At 40.6% G+C, this 20,188-nt stretch overlaps 1 protein-coding gene across 3 annotated transcripts in view; it reads right to left on the reverse strand.

Moving 5' to 3' along the window:
• The window catches only part of APAF1 (apoptotic peptidase activating factor 1), a 110,056-nt gene that overhangs the window by 27,668 nt on the left and 62,200 nt on the right, over nt 1-20,188 (reverse strand). The window contains exons 15-20 of one of the 3 annotated variants that reach the window (XM_075011402.1): nt 17,169-17,300; nt 13,892-14,017; nt 10,397-10,558; nt 3,816-3,944; nt 2,127-2,252; nt 778-897 (exon numbers count right to left, since the gene is read on the reverse strand). In XM_075011402.1, the coding sequence (XP_074867503.1) occupies nt 778-897; nt 2,127-2,252; nt 3,816-3,944; nt 10,397-10,558; nt 13,892-14,017; nt 17,169-17,300 (795 nt within the window). Of the gene's footprint in view, nt 1-777; nt 927-2,126; nt 2,253-3,815; nt 3,945-10,396; nt 10,559-13,891; nt 14,018-17,168; nt 17,301-18,830; nt 19,045-20,188 lie in introns of those variants that run through there. The other 2 variants (XM_075011411.1, XR_012647842.1) reach the window with 2 other exon arrangements.

Genomic DNA, 20,188 nt, shown 5'->3' on the forward strand with positions numbered 1-20,188 from the left:
CATTCACACATAAGGATAATTATTAATGGTCTTTTTTGTGACAACTTAGTATATTTAAGTAATTGTCTGATTTGCCTCCTAGAAAAAGACAATTTAAATTGCAACGTATGTGAAAAAATTGACATTTAGTATGGAAAGCACTGACAAATTTTGAACATACAGTATTGTATAATAAAAATGAATATAAGCATGTTTCCTTGCAATTTATTATAATTAGGTGTGTCAGTGTTATAAGTTAGCTACACTAATCACCTGATGCATCACTTCTACATGATGCCACGTCACCTAACTAATTTAGCTTGGCATAGAAATAATTTTTAATTAGCATATATCCTTCAATAATATTATTACAAAAGTGAAGGCAACTGTATGTGCGTATTTAAAGTATTTGGTATGCTGAGTTTCACCAGACTATCACACAAAAATATTGTACCCAATAGTAATAAAACATAAGGCTTACATGTAGAAAGAACAGTTATTTTATAACACAAAGGGTCCTCTACCCTTCTCAAGGAAGTCAGCTTCAATTTGCATATCTTCCCTTTCAACACACTGTAACAGGTCTTGCTCACTGAAACAGCCATAGCTCCTTTGTCTGGAACTAACACACAGTAATTCAGTCCTTTTATTGAGTAAATTACAAAACATTAGCCATATACATACTGGATCCAAATGCTTAAAAATCAAAAACAAAAATAACAATTCTTAATGTGCTCACGGAGACCCTCAGGCATATTGTCAAGTTACGTACTGAAGTCCATAAAGAAAAACACTTACCTGCAAATGCTTCTGATTGAGAATTGCTAAAACCATGACTTCATCGGCTTGGAACACGACATCTAGTTCACGTTTTAACACAACGGCGGAGGACTTGCACACTTTACTGGATTCCCAAATCTGTTAAAGAGAATGATGTCTCAAAGGTTCTATAAAGAACAGGTTATAAAACTTTCAGTCAATAAATAAGGGTATGTAAACAAAGTTAAAAACTCCTAAATGGAATCATTTAAAATCTTTGAGAATAACTGTTTGATACTTTTTATAATTTTCACTGAGTAGATTTTTAGAAAGAGATGTACAGTCCAATTAGATAAAGTGCACCATTGATATTTTTCCCATATTGACTCTCCTATGTTTTACACAGAGAGTTGCATGCACAAAATTTACCAGTTCGAAACCTGAAGTCAAAGAAAACTACTTTAAAAATGAAAGTGATAGTGATTGCATTGTATCGGAAAGGTAGTTATGTTAGTCTATATCTGCAAAACCAACGAGGAATCCTCTGGCACCTTATAGACTAACAGATATTTTGGGGCACAAGCTTTCAAGGGCAAAGACCCGCTTCGTCAGATGTATTTTATATTTCATTTGCATAAGTAAGTTTCAAAGTATGAATACTGTTATCCACGTTGAGAAAGAAACAAGAAAAAAATTTCACATCTGCTAATGTATCATAGAGGTAGCCATGTTAGTCTGCATCTTTCAGAACAACAAGAAGTCCTGTGGCACTTTACAGACTAACAGATGTTTTGGAACATAAGCTTTCGTGGGCAAAGACCTGCTTCATCAGATGCATTTTATATTTCATCTGACGAAGCGGGTCTTTGCCCATGAAAGCTTATGCTCCAAAATATCTGTTGGTCTATAAGGTGCCACAGGACTTCTTGTTGTTCACATATGTTAATGGTAGCACTGCAATTTATGACAGGAATTTACGGATCAAAAATACAGTACAGCTATTATACACATGTATGCATCCTAAGCAAGTAACAACTTGTAAATATACCCAAAGAACTACAGTATAGACATGGCTCATTATAAACACAATGTGCCAAGACTTTTAAAATCTTTTAATTTCAACAAGGTATAGCGAATATTTCAATTTCTCTATTTCCCTATATTCCATATATGTTATAATTAACAACAGTAATAGCCAGCTCTTACACAGTGCTTCTCATCAGAAGATCTGAGGAACAAAGTGTAGGTTTTTAGGTATTTAAATCTGGGCAATCTTGAATACCTAAAATCTTCCTGTCCCAAGATGGACCTGGTTGCCACCTAGCCATTTTCAAAAGAATAAGATACGTGCAGCACACTTTTCTTTTAAAAGTCAGAAGTTTTCTTACCCTTACTGTTTGGTCATCTGATGATGTCAGAAATAAAGAACCATCAGGGGAAAAGGTCACACAGTGAACCCAACTCATATGTCCTCTGCAATCAGCTACTTTTGCAAAGGGTTCTGTACTCCATAACTACAACAAAAATATAACAAAGTGAGAGTCCAACTATATCATCACCACTACATTCCAAATATGAAACACAAAGCATGTACAATACCACCTAAGAACATAGTCTGTAGCTTTGAGAACAACAAGAAGTCTTGTGGCACCTAATAGAAATTGCCTTTGTAAGCTGCGAGCCACTCCCAGTCTCTGTTTAATCCATGGTTAATGGAGTCAAATTTGCAAATAAATTGCAGCTCAGAGACTTCTCTCTCCATTTGATTTTTTGAAATTTTTTTGTTTTAGGACTGTCACCCTTAAATCTGCCACTGAGTGTCCAGGGAGATTGAAGTGTTCCCCCCGTAAATTACCGTTCCTGATGTCTGATTTATGTCCATTTATTCTTTTATGGAGAGACTGTCCAGTTTGGCCAATGTAAATTACCATAGCCTGTGGGGGAACACTTCAATCTCCCAGGATGCTCAGTGGCAGATTTAAGGGTGACAGTCCTGAAACAAAAAAATTTCAAAAAAATCAAATGGAGAGAGAAATCTCTGAGCTGCAATTTATTTGCAAATTTGACTCCATTAACCATGGATTAAACAGAGACTGGGAGTGGCTTGCAGTTTACAAAGGCAGTTTCTCTGCTCTGGGTGCTCATGTCTCCCCATTAGACTCTGACAAAGGCTCACATCCTCCTGTCTGATCTGACTTGTTTTTTCCTCTTTTGATAAGTACTGTTGATACTGGGCCATTTCCACCTTGCTGAATAGACCTTGTCAGCTCTGGCCCTCCCTCTTACCGGGATCCCATTCTTTAAATACCCCTCTGAAACCACCCCCCCACTCATGCATCTGATGATGCGGACCTTCGCCCACGAAAGCTTATGCTCCAAAATACTTGTTAGTCTATAAGGTGCCACAAGACTTCTTGTTGTTACCTAAGAACATACTGCTTTTTTCTACTAATCTTTGTTTTCAATCCTCATTCTGAATATAGTGACCATAACACAGAGTTGTTCTCTGCTGTCACTCTATGGACATTTATTCTTTAAAAGATCAACTTTTTCATCTTATACAATTAAATCAATTTAAAATATGCCATGCTTAAAAATATAGACAAACATATCTGTTTTAGAAAATACAACACTCATATGTTTTGGGACTAGATTGAACAAATTTAGTATTCTATTCACTAAGCAGTGTTTTTCTCTTGGGCAAATCATCAAAAGCCCTGTAATATACCAGTATACTGTTATCTCTCGGAAACTGAATTGCTTTAATTTTTCTTTTAACATGAAAAATTTACTTTATAGTATAGTCTGCAGCTTATGTGAAAATGTCCAGAATAAAAAATATGTATACTTCAAAAACAGTGTTTTACCATTCAGAATTATACCACTAACAAAATGGATAAAAATAAATTAATAAATTTCATTTTTCTTTCTTGGCACTTAAAGAATCTCTTATGTAACTTAAGTTCATTATGCACATATATGCACATGTGCAATTACTGAAAAGTTCTAGTGCTCCAAAACACATACCATATCCCAGGAGTGCTACTTACAGCATGTTAACCAGGATAGTCACTTACCTCAACAGAATAATGTGATAAAGCAACTGCTACCAACTTATTGCCAGGACAAAAATCACAGTACTGGATTGTACTGTGGTGACTTATAAGGACTTCTGCTAACAAGTCACTGGTTATAACATCAAGAAGCTGTGAACATACATAATTCTAGTAAGTATATTGTATTAACATCATGACTACTACTTTGCTGTTAATTACTTGCCAGCAGTAAAGTGCATATAAATCTTACACAGCTTTTAATTACGTATGATCATTAGTAATAGTTTAACGCACTAAACAACATACATTCACTATTTAGGTAGAATGTGTTTCCTCACATTAACAGACCCACTCCACTTCGAGAAATCTTTAATATAGAACAAATACATGCATGATAAAGTGTGTGTTTATATGTTTTAAATAATCGCTCCTTCAGGAATTCCAAACCAAAATATTACAATTTTCTGCATGCTCTTTAAAAATTTTGCACATTTGTTAATTATAATAAATACGGAGACTCCAGCCTGGCAGGGGAGAGCACAGCGCACTGACTGCACAGAGATGGAAAATCATCCTGCAGGTCCTCCCCCTCCCTATACAGCCTCTGTGAGGCTGCATCTGACCTTGACACAGAAAAGGATTAGGCCTACCCCAGAAACAAACTGGGGCACTGGTTATCCAAGCAGGCCCAGCTGGGGTAGCTCCTGCCTGCAACAGGTGGTTAAGCAGAACCAGTAAGCATGACCCACTAAGTGCAATACTTACCAGCTAACCTTTCACATCCCTACTGAGAGCATCCTTTGTGGGGCAGTCTAGGTGCAGGCAGCTCAGCAGAGGGTGGTGGTGTCTAGGTTGGGGGGGCATGGATGATGGGCTGATTTTGCAGTTGCTGTGTAGGGTCAATTAATGGGATTCTGTAGTGGGTGATCCAGGTGATGTTGATTGGGCCTCTATGGGAAGATGGGCCTTGGTATGGGGTCTAAGCATGGGGAGAAGCTCAACTATGGGGTCTGGGAGATGAGGGCTTGGTGAAGTGGGGATGTGGATGCAGCTGGTTTGGATTCAGCAGGTTGGGGGTTTAGTTGCAGAGTGGGGCTCAGGAGAGGATTTAGGGAAGTTGTGGGCAACCTGTGACCTGCAGGCTGCAGTTGGTCTAATGTGGCCCACAAGACATTTTGTCTACTGTTGCCCACACGCAGGATTGCATGTAGTCATCTTCCTAACATCACTAAAGCGACAGGCATGTGAAGTAAGGTGCATCATGATTGCACACAGCATTAACTGAGAGCTGTGTGCTCCCTGTACATCCAATCAAAACTCTGCTACAGTTCAGTTGGCAGACACCACAAATTCTCAGTATGCAAGCACAGTCAGCAAAAGTATCCTATTCCAGGAGACCATCATGGTTATGAAAATCTTGCTGCCCATTGAAATGTAGGAGAGCCACTCAGATGGCCCACACACTAGCCTATGCTGCCCATCACTAATTTAAGGGGTCGGATGGGGAAATACCTGACTGCACAGGGGATCCAAGTGCAGGAGGTAAGGCTCAGCAGTAGTGTTCCTGTAAGCTGTTTGCTTGTGGGCTGCTTAGGAGTAAGTCAGATGCCACACAGCTGATTAGCAGAGCACGCACAGCTAGATTTTCTATTTCTACTGGTGATCTACATTCACACATTCCACAGTGTACATAAAACACGTATTCTGCATATAAATAGAAAAAAATTCTCAGTGGTGTAGTGGTGAGTGGGCTTATGTATTCCCATAAACCCAACAGCAATGCCATAGGGCCTCTTGCACTCTCAGCAGGGTCACCTGTAGTGGCAAGGCCAAGGGAAAGGGTCCAGACAAAGAACAATCCTAAAAGCCCTCAACAGCACAACAGGCGGAGGATAGCAAAGATAATGCTACAATGGCTGTGAAAGCGGATGAAGGCTGTAGTGGACAGGAGACTCCCAGCAGTCGTGGCTCCCATGTCATTGGACCTGAGCCTCTGTCCACCAAGAACCGTTGGTGGTTCCAGTGCAACAGTCCCCACCATGTTAAAAGGTGTTCTCCTCTGTGTACTACTCTCCTAAACTTAAGCCCTGTGGCGACTGGTGATGGGAGCAGGCCTGTGAAATCTGGAAGCTTTTAGTCATGGACTAGCAAGTAGGCACTGGATGTATGTATCAGTCATTCTGTTTCAAGGACTGAGGTGGAGAACGGTCCAGATACAGCATCCATGATTGAGCAACTGTATTTAGGATCTGTTCTGCTCACGCCACATGGGGAGAGGGCTAGAAAAGATGCCCTAAACATACTTCACTTCATCCCCACAGTTGGTTACCTGAATCCAGTGGGTTCACCTCTATGCAATTGAAATCGAACGGTAAACTTTGGGGGAAAACATTACACGTGTGAAACCTGGACAACAGAGAGGCACTTGAACAATAACATCAACGTTGCCTGAGGAGAATCTTAAATATCTTGTAGGAGGATAAGCACATGAATACTAGTGTCCTGGAAGAGGTGAACATGACCAGTATTGAAGCCATTATCTTTCATCAACAACTTTATTAGATGGGTCACTTGGTTCGGATGTCTGATCAGCGCCTCACAAAACAAATTTCTGTTTTCCGAGTTGGAGGAAGAACAGACAATTGGTGGACAGCAGAACTCATACAAGGACATGCTGAAGGCATACATGAAAAAGTGCAACATCTGTGTTGACACTTGGAAGATCCTTGCCCGAAATTGTCCCCAGTAGAGAACAGTAATCTGCGAGGGGGTGGTGCAATTTGAGAGGTCCTGCCACTGTGCAAACAAGGAGAGGTGGAGACAAAGAGAATTTCAAAAAATGCCCCTGCACCTCTCCAACAGCTACCAACACCTGCTCCTCCTGTGTTAAAATCTGAGGCTCCAGAATCAGGCTGATTAACCATCAACGGACTCACAACAAGAGGGTGACACAAAGATGTCCTACCCATTACTGAGTGACCGCCAAAAGAAGAAAGAAAAATGTGTACATGGATGAAAAAGATGAGAAAGAATATTGCTTAAAGAGCGGTGATTTGGACATGGGAAGCTCTGTGGGGAGGTTTAGTTGCATAGGAGCCTGGGGGGGGTCATCCAGATGCAGAGGGGTTAGATGGACAGGGGAGTAGCTCCCTCCACAGTGACACCTCCCACCACAACAGAGGAACAATGGATTAGGAAGCAGAGAGTGGAGACCTCCTTCATTGTAACAGGGAATGGAGAGGCTGTGGAACTTCCTGCAGTTGAGGGAAGCAGGTATGCTTTAGTCCCAGCTGTTCCTTGCAGGGGAAGAGCGGGTCCTGTCTTCCCCCAAGTCCCTAGCAGAGATGCAGAGCAGAAACCACCAGATTGGGTATCCCTATGCCTTGCTGTGATTTACCTCTCCACCAACTACCCAGGACTGCTCTGACAGCTTTCATTTGCTTCTCAATTAGAAATTAATTTTTGTGCTCAGGATCAAATAAAATTAAAAAAAAACTATGGGGGGGGGGCACGAATTCTGCACATGCATATGTAACCACACAACTACTGGGTATGGTGCACTGTCCCATATAGTGGCACTTAGACCAACCACACAGAGAAAGAATGACTCTCCTTTAGAGCCTTAGCTGAGAGGCAAGTACCTCTTATCTCAAATGGTAGAGACTCATACACCAAACTTCAGAGGCCCCAAGTTCAGTTCCACTTGTCAGCATTACCGACAGGATTTCCCCAGTTTAGTATTTTTTAAAAATAGCGTACCTTTGACCACAAAACCGTACTACATTGGCCCCTCATCACCAGCCAAAATCAAGAGCCTGCACCCCTAGCCAGTGTGTAGAACACAGAAAATGTTTCATTTACATAATTAAGTAATTGTATGATGCAGCCAACACTTAAAAGGAAACAACTTTGCATTCGTACTGGCTCTATCACATATGGTCAACATGCTGTAAAATTAACTTTTCCTTAGCCCTTTCATTTTTTCTCATTATTACATACATTTTATTAAATAACATTAAAGCCATTTTAATTGTACAACTAATCCTGAAAACAGCATATTTCTGCACCCCAGAACTCAAAGGCTCAATGCTTTATCAAAACTCTTAATAAACAAAAGGTTAATCCTTTGCCAATTTTTAATTCTGAGCTACTTTAACAACCCAATTGTAAGAGCCTGAAAAAACTGAGTCAATAATACCAATCATCATATAATGGCAGAATTAGACTTTGAATCATCTCATGACTAAACCCACAATGATTTGATGTCATTTCTAGTTTCCCCCAATTGCCTTTAAGCAGCTATCCTAATTAAGTTCACAAACACAACTATGCCTTTCCCTTAAGGGAACACATTTACATTGCTACCCATCTCTCTCTATGCCCACTTGCCAGAGGGTGTCAAACCTACAGCCTCTGCTGGCAACTTTCACCCATCTGCAACTCCCTCTCTGCATAAAGGAGACCTGGTTTTCAGATGCTACACAGATTATTCAAAAGGGCAAAGAAGGAGAAGCAAGCTTGTGGGTCAGGCCTTTCCTCTTCCTCTGTCACCACTAAGACTCAAAACTAGTTTTACAGCCCCAACCAGTTATCTTGTCCCTCTCCACTGCAGCTATCAGAGAAGGGCAGTTTTTCAAAAGCCCAGGGAGGCTCCTGTAACTCAGGCCTCCAGGGCTCTCTAAGCTATGCTGGTGTCTCTCTACAGTCCCCACAGCTCAAATAGAAGATACTCGTCCGAAATTCCTTGCTTCAGTCCCTACAAATGACCTAAGCAAGGACGTTGTTACATTTGGCTATACTGTCTGTAACTCTAAAACACATACTGCTTCCAGAACCAGGGATCTCACTAAGCTGCACAGCTGCCTAACCCCACGTAGAGACTTAAGGCTGCCACAGCCAGGAGAGAGGAGTGGTCCTCTGGCCCCAGCAGGGAGCTGCAGCAAAGATGCACTCCTTTGGCCTCAGTAGGGACCTATGATAAAGTCCCTGCAGTCATTATTGGCATAATTTTATACCACAAAATATTGCATTCAGAATTTGGATTCTTAGTGCTGTAGTTTTAGTGTTGTATTTTGGTAATGGAAGCTGTCCAATACGGATGTTGATTAATTGGAGAGAGCTCAGAGAACAGCCACAAGAATGATTAAAAACCACGCTTCAGAGTGATCAAACTCTTTGAGCTTAACAAAGAGAAGGGTAAAGGATGATTTGATTTTAATATGTAAGTATCTGTGCAGAAAACAAGTGCCCAATAATGGGCTCTTTAATCTAACAGGGAAAGATATAACATGATCCAATGGCCGAAAGCTGAAGCAAGACAAATTCTGACTAGGAATAAGGTATGCATTTGTAATAGCTAGAGTAATTAACCATTAGAACAATCTGCCATAGGGCATGGGAAATTAACCTACCACTGATTGGATGTTTGTCTAAAAATACATGTTCTGAGAATTATTTTGGAGAAGTTCTGTGGTCTGTTATTCAGGTCAGACTAGATCAGGGGAGGGCAAAACAGTCCATGAGCTGAATCCAGCCTGCCAAATCGCCAGATGTGGCCTGTGGCCCAGCGGGACTTTCAGAAAGCCTCTTTGACTTGCCCCCCGCGCCATCCAGAGCAATCAGCTCTGAGGGCCAAGAGTTTCTTGGAGCACCACGTGAACGGAGGGAGAGAGGGAAGTTTCAGGTGCTGCCCCCACCCCCAACACAATCTCACAACTCCTTTTGGCTGGAAGCTGGCCAATGGAAGCTGCCCCTTTGCAGGGCAGGCAGAGTGAGACGTACACCTCCCCCATCCCCAAGCACTTGCAGCACTCAGAGAAGAACATGGCCCTCTCAGCTAGCTGCTTTGAGCAGCAGGCAGAGGTGGGTACAGGGCAGGCAGGAAACCTGCCTGAGGGACCTGCTGGGCTGCTTTCCAAGAGCCACCCAGGTAAGTGCTTCCTAACCAGGGCCTGCCTCTGGAACCCCAGCTCCTTCCTCCCTCTACCTACCCCCCCAAAACCCTCTACATCACTGCTCCTACATTCATACCTCTTCCCAGACCTTGCACCCCACCTCCCCCAGGTCACAGCCCCCTCCTTCTCCCTGCATCCCTCCTCCAGATCAGTCCTCTCCTGCACCCATACCCATTCCTGGACCCCTGCACCCCTCCTGATCCCAATGTCCTGCCTCAGGTCACAACCCTCTTCTTCACCCAAACTCCCTTCCAGACCCCTTAGGAAAATCCACAGACTCTTACCATATGTTATTATGTATACATTATATATCATCTGCACTGTCTGCTCCTAGCTAGGTTTCTGTACCCCATACCTCAGAATGCGAAGATGATGCTGGTCATAGCTGCTTGTACCTCTCTTTCTTCCACGTCTAAACTTATGCATCTTGGCCACCAGCACAATTGTACTATAAGAACGTGCATAATTTAAACATTTTTTCTTATACTATAAAGTGTTCCCGCTATCCTCCACTAACAACTTGTATCCAAAACCACACATGCACACTTGACAAAGTACTCTTTTTTTTTTTTTAAATAAATTGACCAAGGTAAAACTAAACTGAGACCACCAGAAGAAATAAGAGTTTGAATATTATGAAGTACTTACTAAAAGCCGGTTTTTGGCTGCCACTATTATTGTAGCACAATTTTCTGACCAGGAGCAACACTTCACTAACACTTCCACATCATCTTGGTGTTCATCTGCACTTCTGAAGAATTCTTTTATATCAATAGTTTTCAGTTCATTTGCTGAACACACATCCCAAAACTTCAAAAGAACAAATATATTAATATCAATCTTAAAAACCAATTAGTGAGGTTGATAGAAATTAGCATTAACTGATTACTGTAATGATTTGGTTATTAAAAAGCACATACAATATTTTTAGTTTAATTTTCAAGATCAACTTGAACATTCCTGTATACAAAGAGGACAGAGCGAAAAGAAGATAGGTTCCCTATACTGCTGTGTTGAAATGGTATTTCTGGCACTTCTGTACCAGAAAGGTACTGAAAATTTGGGGGAAATTTAGAAAAGAGCAACGAAATTGCTGAAGGTCTGAAAAGCTGACTTTTAATTTAAGAGTAAAAGATCTTGTATGCCCTACCTCATGTCCATTTCCCCACCTTCCCACCATACTACTCCATGGAAGAGGGAAACAAAGCAATACAGTTTAACTTTTGTTGCTTATAAAATGCATTTAGATATTTTAGATGTTTAGATAATAAATACTAAAATTACACAAAGCAGTTTCCCTAAAAGATACAATCAGCATATTTCACAGAAAAACAAACACTTCTAGATGTAATATGCAAGACTATTTTATAATCCCTAACAAACAGAATATTTTCTTTGATGGAGTATGTTTATTGTAGTTTCTTATGAGTACACTACAAAGTAAAAACAGCACAACTTACATTCTGGTAGGGATGATGTTTAATATATGCGCTATTATGTAGAAGACCATTTTGCATTAAATTAAAATATTTTGAAGAAATATCCAGTTTGGAAATGCAGAACTTTGTGCTGAAGGTCTATTTAAATTTATTTTACACATTCTACAGGGACTTAGTTGCAATTTCTCCATCAAAAGTTCCATATTAACCGTGTGCATCTGTTGGCACATTTTATAATTTTTTTCATAATTATCTACACAATCCCTTCAGTGGGAAGCATGGAAGTAATAGTAAAATTATAGGCCAGCTACTACTAATTTTTAGAGACCAAGAAAATACAGTATGCCTTTGGTAACCCTCTTTACCTTATTCTAACTTTCTACAAACTGGATGTACCATCGACCTCCCTGCTTTATCTAACATTTTCCAACTTTTGTTAAATTGGTGACTAGCAGGAACTATTAGTGAATGATAATTTATTAATGTAACAGCCAAATTTCATATGCAACTTTATAGTTTTACAAAAGTTAGTTACCAGATTTCCCTGTATGGCTTAATGAGAACATTTATCATCAATAATAATCCCCAAAAAAGAAGTATAGCATATACAGTTCCACACATAATTAAGTGATAACATAACAGTAGTCACTTAAGTCCTGAGATGGAAGTGAAATTTTTGTTTACAAGCACTCAGATTAGCTTTCCTATAGAATAATGCAGATAATCAAGATAATCTTCCACCCCAGAATAATTACTCACACAGACTGGACTTTCCCTAGACTGTACTGAAGTAGAGCACTAGCTGAAAGAACTCCCTACTTTTGAGAATCTAAATGCACAAATATCAGACATTATGGCACAGTATTAACTAACAGAGGCAGATTGGACTGCTTATTCTGGCACAGTAAAAGATGTGACTTTCACATAGTCTGTTCTCAGGAAGTGAAATCACAGGCTGAATAGAATTTGAACTTCTCTCACCAGAAAGATGATGAGAGATGAAAGTAAACAAACTGTTCTCCAGTACTTAAGTAGTAAAAGAAGAGAATATATTGGCTCGAAACTAGAATTCATGTAAATACATACTAAGTGCTTCATTATATATGCAAGAATTCAAAAATGCAAGCTGAAATTTCATAGAACGAATATTTGTCCACGTAAAAAATTTAACACATGACATAAACGGAGACCTAACAAAACTAGGCATATTTTTTAAATTATTCTGAAGTATGACCATGATTAAATTACTCTCAAGATGGACAACATGACACTTAAATAAGCCCTGTCTGCTGGTAAGTTTAACCTTATGTTGTAAAAGAAGCTCAGGGGGCCTGCTGTACTGCAATAAGATACAAAAAAAAAATTGTGTATGTAAACTTGCACTAAGTGAGTTGATGTTCGAAGAGTTTGGTGGCTCTCACTCTGAGTATTTTGCTTTAAATATCCTGCTTCCTTACAGCATGGTACAGAGTTAACAATGCCCACCTGGCTGGCTTCTTTGAATGTTTTCTCAGACCAGCTGCTATCCAAAGTGATTGTTCTTTCTTTCCACAGAAGCATACAAATAGCACAGAAGCATCAAGGGATCCCGCCCAATCACAGCAGCAAAAGATGGACAAAAGAGAAATGCTAAATCTCTCGAATGGCACAGTGGTGGAATAAAAAAGGAAAAAAGGTATGGGAGAAAGACAAGAAATAGTGACAATTCTTCCCTAACAGCTGGGAGAAAAGGGCAAGAAGCGAGCAGGCAAGCAAAGTTTTCAATTCTTTATGGCTGCCTAGGTTTGGGAAGAGCTCCAAGTAACCACAAGCCAAAGGGTGACATAAAAGATGGGGACTGTTTTTATGGTAGGACTACTTCCAACCGGAGAATTGTGTGTTTCTGGACAGGATATTGTACTTGGACCAGCTAGGAGGGATACAGACAGACAATCAGCCCCTAGCCAGTACTTAAACCAAACTGGCTAAAAAGGGTTCTGGTAAATATTTCAAATTCAAGCTCCAGATCTCATTGAGGCATTCACCAAAACCAAACTACACTACTTATTGTACTAGGAGTTATAATAGTATTAGCAGCTCTTTAACATTCTTGATTTAGTTTCTCTTACGGTAAGAACAGTGATTCTAAAATCGGACAAGTTTTATGTTGTAACTGGCAACTAGAAGCCTCCTTTTTTTAAAAGAAAACACCGTATTGCGGAACAGTTACCTTAAAACAATTTCTGCTCCAGCTGGTTGGTGTAAAATTACATTAAATTCAAGCTTACAGTAACTATTAGTCATTCCTATCATACTATATTTTATAGTAGATATATTATATTGAAGATATATTTTAACATGTCAGATCTCTTTTTCATTCAAGCTAAATCATGAAATTTTAAAATGGATCCTGAAAAAAAAAATCACCGTCAATTAGAAAAGTTATACTGCAGAACAGATGGTGAAGATAAAGGACTAGAAATGAGACATCTAGGTTTCATTTCCATCTATGACAAATTATTTTCTGATCTTGAGTAAGTTATTTAACCTCTGAGTCTTGATTTCTCATCTTTAAAATAGAAATGCGACTCCACTGCCACATAGTGAAAATACTAGGCTCACCACTTGTAAAAAACTTTGAGATTCTTGAATACATGACAGTATTAAAATGCAAAGTATGTTATATTTCCATTTTAAAAACTAGACTGGGTTTTACAAAGCATACCTTTAATGTTCCATCTGCTGAGCAACTAGCCACACATTTGTCATCTGGTGAAAATCTGCAGTGGCTGACAGAATTCATGTGACCAAACATTGTATTTCGACAACGCTTTTTGTTCAAATCCAAAAGCTGCACAAAAAGTAAACAATACAATTGCTGTTAAAACAAAAATCAAACACTCTACAAATAAAATATCAAAACAAGCTTTCTTACCAAAAACAGGGATTCATATTCAAAAATGGAAGAAAAGCTTAAATTCAGATTTTTCTGCACATTCACAGGAACATAGGGAAGCCAATGGCAACACTCATTTATTAAGTTAGTGGAACTTTTAGGATGAGATTTTAATTTCAAACATCTTACCTTTACCTACTAACTCATGTGAAAACTAAAAATTTTACACCTTCATAAGGTTTTCTCTCAAGATTTTAGTACACTTTAGTTAACTAAGCCAAACTAAGAACACATCTTTCCATGTTATTGCTGAAGATAAAGCCCTTAGGGGAACAGAGAAGGGTATGGAATGCTTGCCTTGATCATAATGCTTCTCAAACTACCTCCCTTCTTATATTATTTTCCTCTTGTCTTCCAATCATAAACTCTCTTTGGATTCCCTCAAATAGTCTTACATCCTATTAAGGTACACCCTAGAATCCACCCTTACACGAAGGTCACTAATGACCTACTAACTATATTTTTGATAGCTGCTTTCTGAGCATTTTAATTACTCTCTCATTTCTCTGAATCTATGGCTTCTCTCAATTCTCATCCTAACTGGTCTTTCAGGTTTAGCTTTAGTGGCTCTTCTTATTTCTTTGTCCTTTGCATTAGCACTACCTAGGCTTCTGTCCTCTGTCTTCTCTAGTCCATCAGACAAAGCTAAATTTTAAGAGTAGCTGATTTTGGATGCCTCACTTGAGAGACCTGAAAGGGAACTGAATTTTGAATGAGAGGACAAGTGTTGAACACTTTCTGAAAAAACAGGTCCTGTTAAGATGTCTCACAAATTGAGGCATACAACATCACTAGTCAAATGAAAATCTTGGCCCCTGCCCTAACATGTTATCCTGGGGTCTGCAACCTGAGGCTCCAGAGCATGTAGCTCTTTAAGGACTTCTTTGTGGCTCCCAATGCTATAATTGCAAAGTTAAAAAAACCTCCTGATTATTTTTGATATTTCAGTGAACATCTAAAAGCCCAAACACTGAAGAACTCATATCTGAGAAGCAAACAATATGTGATCTCAAAATATTGGATAACTCTCCCTGTAATATGTGCAGTGCATTGTGGAATATGCGTGTGCAGTTCTTAAAATAAGGCTTACAAAAAGTATGGTTTGACTGTGTTTATTAAGGACCGTCTTATATTCACATGCATTGCAGCTCTTAAATTACTGATTATTTTTTACCAAATTGGAAAAAAAGGGCTCTTCTTGCTCTTTTGGTTGCTGACCCCTGCCTTATCCATTCTCATGGTTTTTTCTTTTATATATAGAGAAACATTTAACTCTATCATGTCAGCCCGTCCCAACTGACCCCACTTCATATCTCAAGAGTACTCTCAGATACTGTATCTAGGATGCCCCAGTGCAGTCTTAAGCTCAGTCTCTCCAAAACTGAATATCTTCTAAACTATGTCATCCGCCTCTCATCACTATCAACAACTACAGTTTACTATCAGCTCTATTTTCTGTAAACCAGGTGTCATCTGATTCATCGTTTCCAGTTTTCTAAACAGCAGAAATGTAGCACTTTAAAGACTAACAAAATGATTTATTCGGTCATGACCTTTTGTGAGACAGACCCACTTCACTGATCTGATGAAGTGGGTCTGTCCCACGAAAGCTCATGACTGAATAAATCATTTTGTTAGTCTTTAAAGTGCTATGTTTCTGCTGTTTTGTTTTGTTGGAATACAAATTAACATGGTTATCTCACTGTTATTGTCCAGTTTAAGTCATTTAGCTCCTCTTTTAATTATAATCTAACCCAATCTGGACCAGGCCAATTGCTAAAAGAAATTTCTATGCTAGTAGTCTCAAACTTTCTTTTCCACCCCTCCAAGACCACTTGAAAATTGCTGAGGGTCTCAGCAGACCACTTAATGGTCTTTTCAAATGTTGTTTGTACCATTATCTGACTATTGTAAAGCACTTTGCATAAAAGTACTATTAAAAAAAAGCCTTAATAATAATTAATTTTTCTAATAATAGAAAACTACAATTCATTTTGATATCAGTAGGGGTTTCCTCTACCAGAGCCACCACAAAGCTGAGGCTGGGAAAGAGGACCAGCTCTGCTCCAGCAGCTGCAGTTGGAGAAAGTCTCCACTTTCACTGACTGCTGAAGCCCTGCACATCCCAAATTCCTTACAAGCTCTCCCCTCACCCAAATGCCCCCACCACTATCACCTATTTTCCCCATCAAACTCCACTGCCCCCTACCTACCACCTACTTCCCCCTCTCCCTCCCCAAGGCTACTACCTTAACTTACCTGTGCATCTTCTCCAGGGTCCAAACACTTAATTAGTGGAGCCAGACCTGGGAGCCAATCATTAGGTGGGCAGCCCTTCATTTTTTTTTTGGGTGTGCAGCCACGAGGCATGCACCTTGGAGGGAATTATCTGCAGACAGTTTGAATGGAGCTTGCAGACCATCAAGTGGTCTATGTACCAAAGTTTGAAAACCTCTGTTCTATGCACTGCTCATTTTTGCCTTTATTACAGTTGTCCTTTCTGATTTCTCCCATTCACTTATTCCACCCGCTGTTCCCAATCATTCCAAAATGCAGTTGCTAAAAAAAAATCCACTTCCCTTGCCACATCAATATAATCCTTTTCCCTTGAATCTCTTCACTAGCTTTCTGTACCCTCTGACATCTAAGCAAGGACCAGGATCTTGAATTAGAAGATCATACATAACCTTCACTTCTCCAAACTTTCTGCTCTTATCACTACTTCATTCCCAATCTTTCCCCAAGCTCTCATCTTCTTACCTTTTCGCATACTGTCCCAGCTTCCTTGTTCTCTTGAGCTAAATCTCACTCCACTTTCATGGCAGCCCCTATAAAAACTGGCTTATAGGAATTCTAACAACCTTCTGATGAATTACCACTTTATTTTCTCTCATCTGCATTGTTGTCATGTGTCTTGCCTGATAACTTAGAGTCAGCTTTTTGAGTTGAGAACTTATATGATGGTACTTATAAAGTGCGCGTACACTTGAAATAGTTCATTTTATTAGTATGCAGCATAAAAGTAATCTCACAATTTTCCACTTACTTTGATGTAAGTATCATTTGAGCAGGTGGCTAAGAGAAGTTCATCATGTGTGTTGTTGAACTGGCAGCAGTTGACCTGTTCTGTGTGTTCTTCGTATACCTGTACAAGTTGACCTGTCCTTGAATTCCAGATCTAATTGAGTTAAACAACCAAAAAAAAAAAGTTGGTTTTTTTTTAAATATATTCTATACACTTATTAAAAACAAAGTGTGTTTTTACTGGATTTTTTTACAGCTATGCTGGAATATTTATTATAAATTAAATACATTTTTCTTGTAAGTTTGTAATTATTTTACAGTATTTCTCCACGTAATATTTGAAAGATGGGAAAAATGCGAAATGACTATATTTTTAATATGAAAAATACAATAAACCCTTGATTTAATGGCCCTCTATATAACAGTTTGGAAGTAGCAAATGCTGTCTGCATGTGGCACAGCTGAGGGCTCTGTCAGGCTGAGGAGTAGGGACGTCAGCAGCAAGTCTGGCACGTATGTCTTACACCCCTTCTCACCCACCCATCCTGGCACATTAGCTCTGAGCATCAAGACCTCGCCCCTGTGCCGGCAGCCCTCTTGGCACCCTGGCGTAAGTGTGCCATGTGACACTTGGGCTGGCACTGGAGGCACTGGCATTGCTAGTGCGTGAATGGCAGTGATGGCAGCAAGCCCCATGGCATGAGGTGCTCTTCTTCCCTTCACCCTAAGTAGCATGTTCAGGAGAGCTAGCGGAGGTGCCCAGAGGGCTTCAGCAGGGTCAGGTCCGGCACCCCCGCCACCTCTTGCCTGGACTGCAGCAGCAGCGTGGCTCACCCCCTCCCTGGTGAGCAAATCGTTGCAGCTCACTGCAGAGATGAGGCACCTGCCACCCGCGGCCCTGCTTGGCAGTGCACCCCTGCAGGGCAGCCATTACGCATACCCAGGCCCCAGGGAGGCACGTGGAGGGGGAGATGCAACAAGTGCAAGAGTTCTCTTCCCCCAACCCCAGGGGCATGGAGTGTGTCGGCACTGAGCTGTCGCTGCCTGCAGTGATGTTGAGCAGCAGCTGTGGCTTAGGAGGCTGCTGCCTGCTAGCAGGCTGGGGGTGGCAGCCACTCTCTGCCTTTGTTCAGGTGTCTCTGGGGCTGGAGTAGCTGTGGTGCTGAACGTGCCAAGAGCCACAGCAGGTGGAAAGAGCCAGGCTGGCGTGAAGCTCCTCTCCCGGTTATTGGGAGAGGGAGATGGAGTGTAAGGAAAAGAATGGGGCAGGAGGGGGGAAGGAAAGAGGAGGGCAGAGGACAGGAGCGAGTGATGGGCTGGGAAGGTCAGTGCATTGTCACACAGTATAACCATTCGGACTGAACAGACTTTCAGCATTAATGAACAGCCTTTCCCCCCAGTAGTTAAATCAAGGGTTTACTGTACTGTTACTCCCAAGTAATAATAATTTGTGCCTAGAAGGAAAATAGAGACTGCTTTTAAAAGTGACAGAGGACAGACAATAAGCTTTTACTAAACATGTGATCACAACAAGATGCCTGGAACTATCTTTTCACATCAATTCACTCTTGCCAAAATACAGTCTCAGGATATTACTAAAATGGATAGACCTGCACCTTGAGGAAACATCTGAAAAACAGAGGCGATGTTACAAAAATATTCTTGAATGAAAGAAAATGGTTACTTGCGTTCTCATAACTGTTGCTCTCCAAGGTGTGCTGTTCGTGTCCATTATAATCAGGGGTATGCCCATGCATGTACATGGTAGTTGCAAGATTCTTCCCATGGCAGCTTCCACTGGGTTAGCCCGGGCACCCGCTCAAGTTGCGCTTCCATGGTGCTCAAAATAGATCTCTGCTGACCCATCACTTCCTCTCAGTTCTTTCTTGCCAGTCACTCTGACAGAGACATAGGAAGGTGGTTACTGGAATGGACATGAACACCACAACTCAAAGAGCTATTAGAAGAAGGTGAGTAACCATTTCTTCTTCTTTTAATGCTTGTTTATGGCAATTCCGATCACATGACTGAAGTTTACATTCAGGAATTGGGGTCAGAGTTGCACTCTGAGTGGATCACTGCTCTTCTAAAGGCCATATTATCTCTGAACTATTGGCTGATTGCACAGTGAGTAATGCAAGCTTGTATGGAGGATCATGTTGTTGCGCTGCAGATTTCCTGGATGGGAACTTGTGCCAAGAACACTCTTGAAGACACTTGAGCTCTGGTTGAGTGTGCAGTAATCAACAGAGCAGGTACTCTTGCTAAGCTGCAGCACTCATGAATGCAGGACATGATCCATGTTGAAATCCACTGGGAAGAGACAGGAAGACTTTTCATTGTGTCTGCCATTGTGACAAACTACTGGACAGACTTGCAAAATAGCTTCCTTCTCTTGTTGTAGAAGGCTATGACTCTGTGAACATCTAATGAATGAAGCCTTTGCTCCCTGCTGCTCAGGAGAGAATACAGAGAGGATGACTGACTGATTTTAAACTTGGACACAACCTTTCGGAGAGAAGCTGGATGAGGCTTGAAGTGAACCTTGTCCTTAAGGAACCAAGTTTAAGGGGACTCTGATGTTAGGGCTTACAGGTATTGCCTGTCAAGACTTCTGAAGAGCCAGATGACCAACAGATTAGCAAAGATCAAGTGTCCTTCTGCTCCTGGATAGATGGTAGAGATGACAGCCAAGTAAATCATCACTGATGACACAGACAGCCCTTGCTTCTTGAGATGCAGAAGATAGTCCATTATAAGTTGCACTGAGGCACACATCAGGGACAAACGGTGGTGCACCAATCAAGATTAAAAAAAATCTCTTCCTCTTGGCAAGATAGATAGCTCTCACAGAGGGCTTCCTGCTGCCAAAGAGTACTTATCCGACTTGATCAGAGCAAGAGAGCTCCACTGGGTTCAGCCACAATGCTTCCATGCTGAGAGACACAGTGACTCAAGAGCTGAATGTTGGAGGTAGCTGTGATCCTGAGTTAGTAAGTCTGTAAAGAGTGATAAGATGACTGAAGCTTCCACAGACATTTC

The sequence above is a fragment of the Carettochelys insculpta genome, chromosome 1 (genome assembly GCF_033958435.1).
Source record: "Carettochelys insculpta isolate YL-2023 chromosome 1, ASM3395843v1, whole genome shotgun sequence".
NCBI classification, from domain to species: Eukaryota; Metazoa; Chordata; order Testudines; family Carettochelyidae; genus Carettochelys; species Carettochelys insculpta.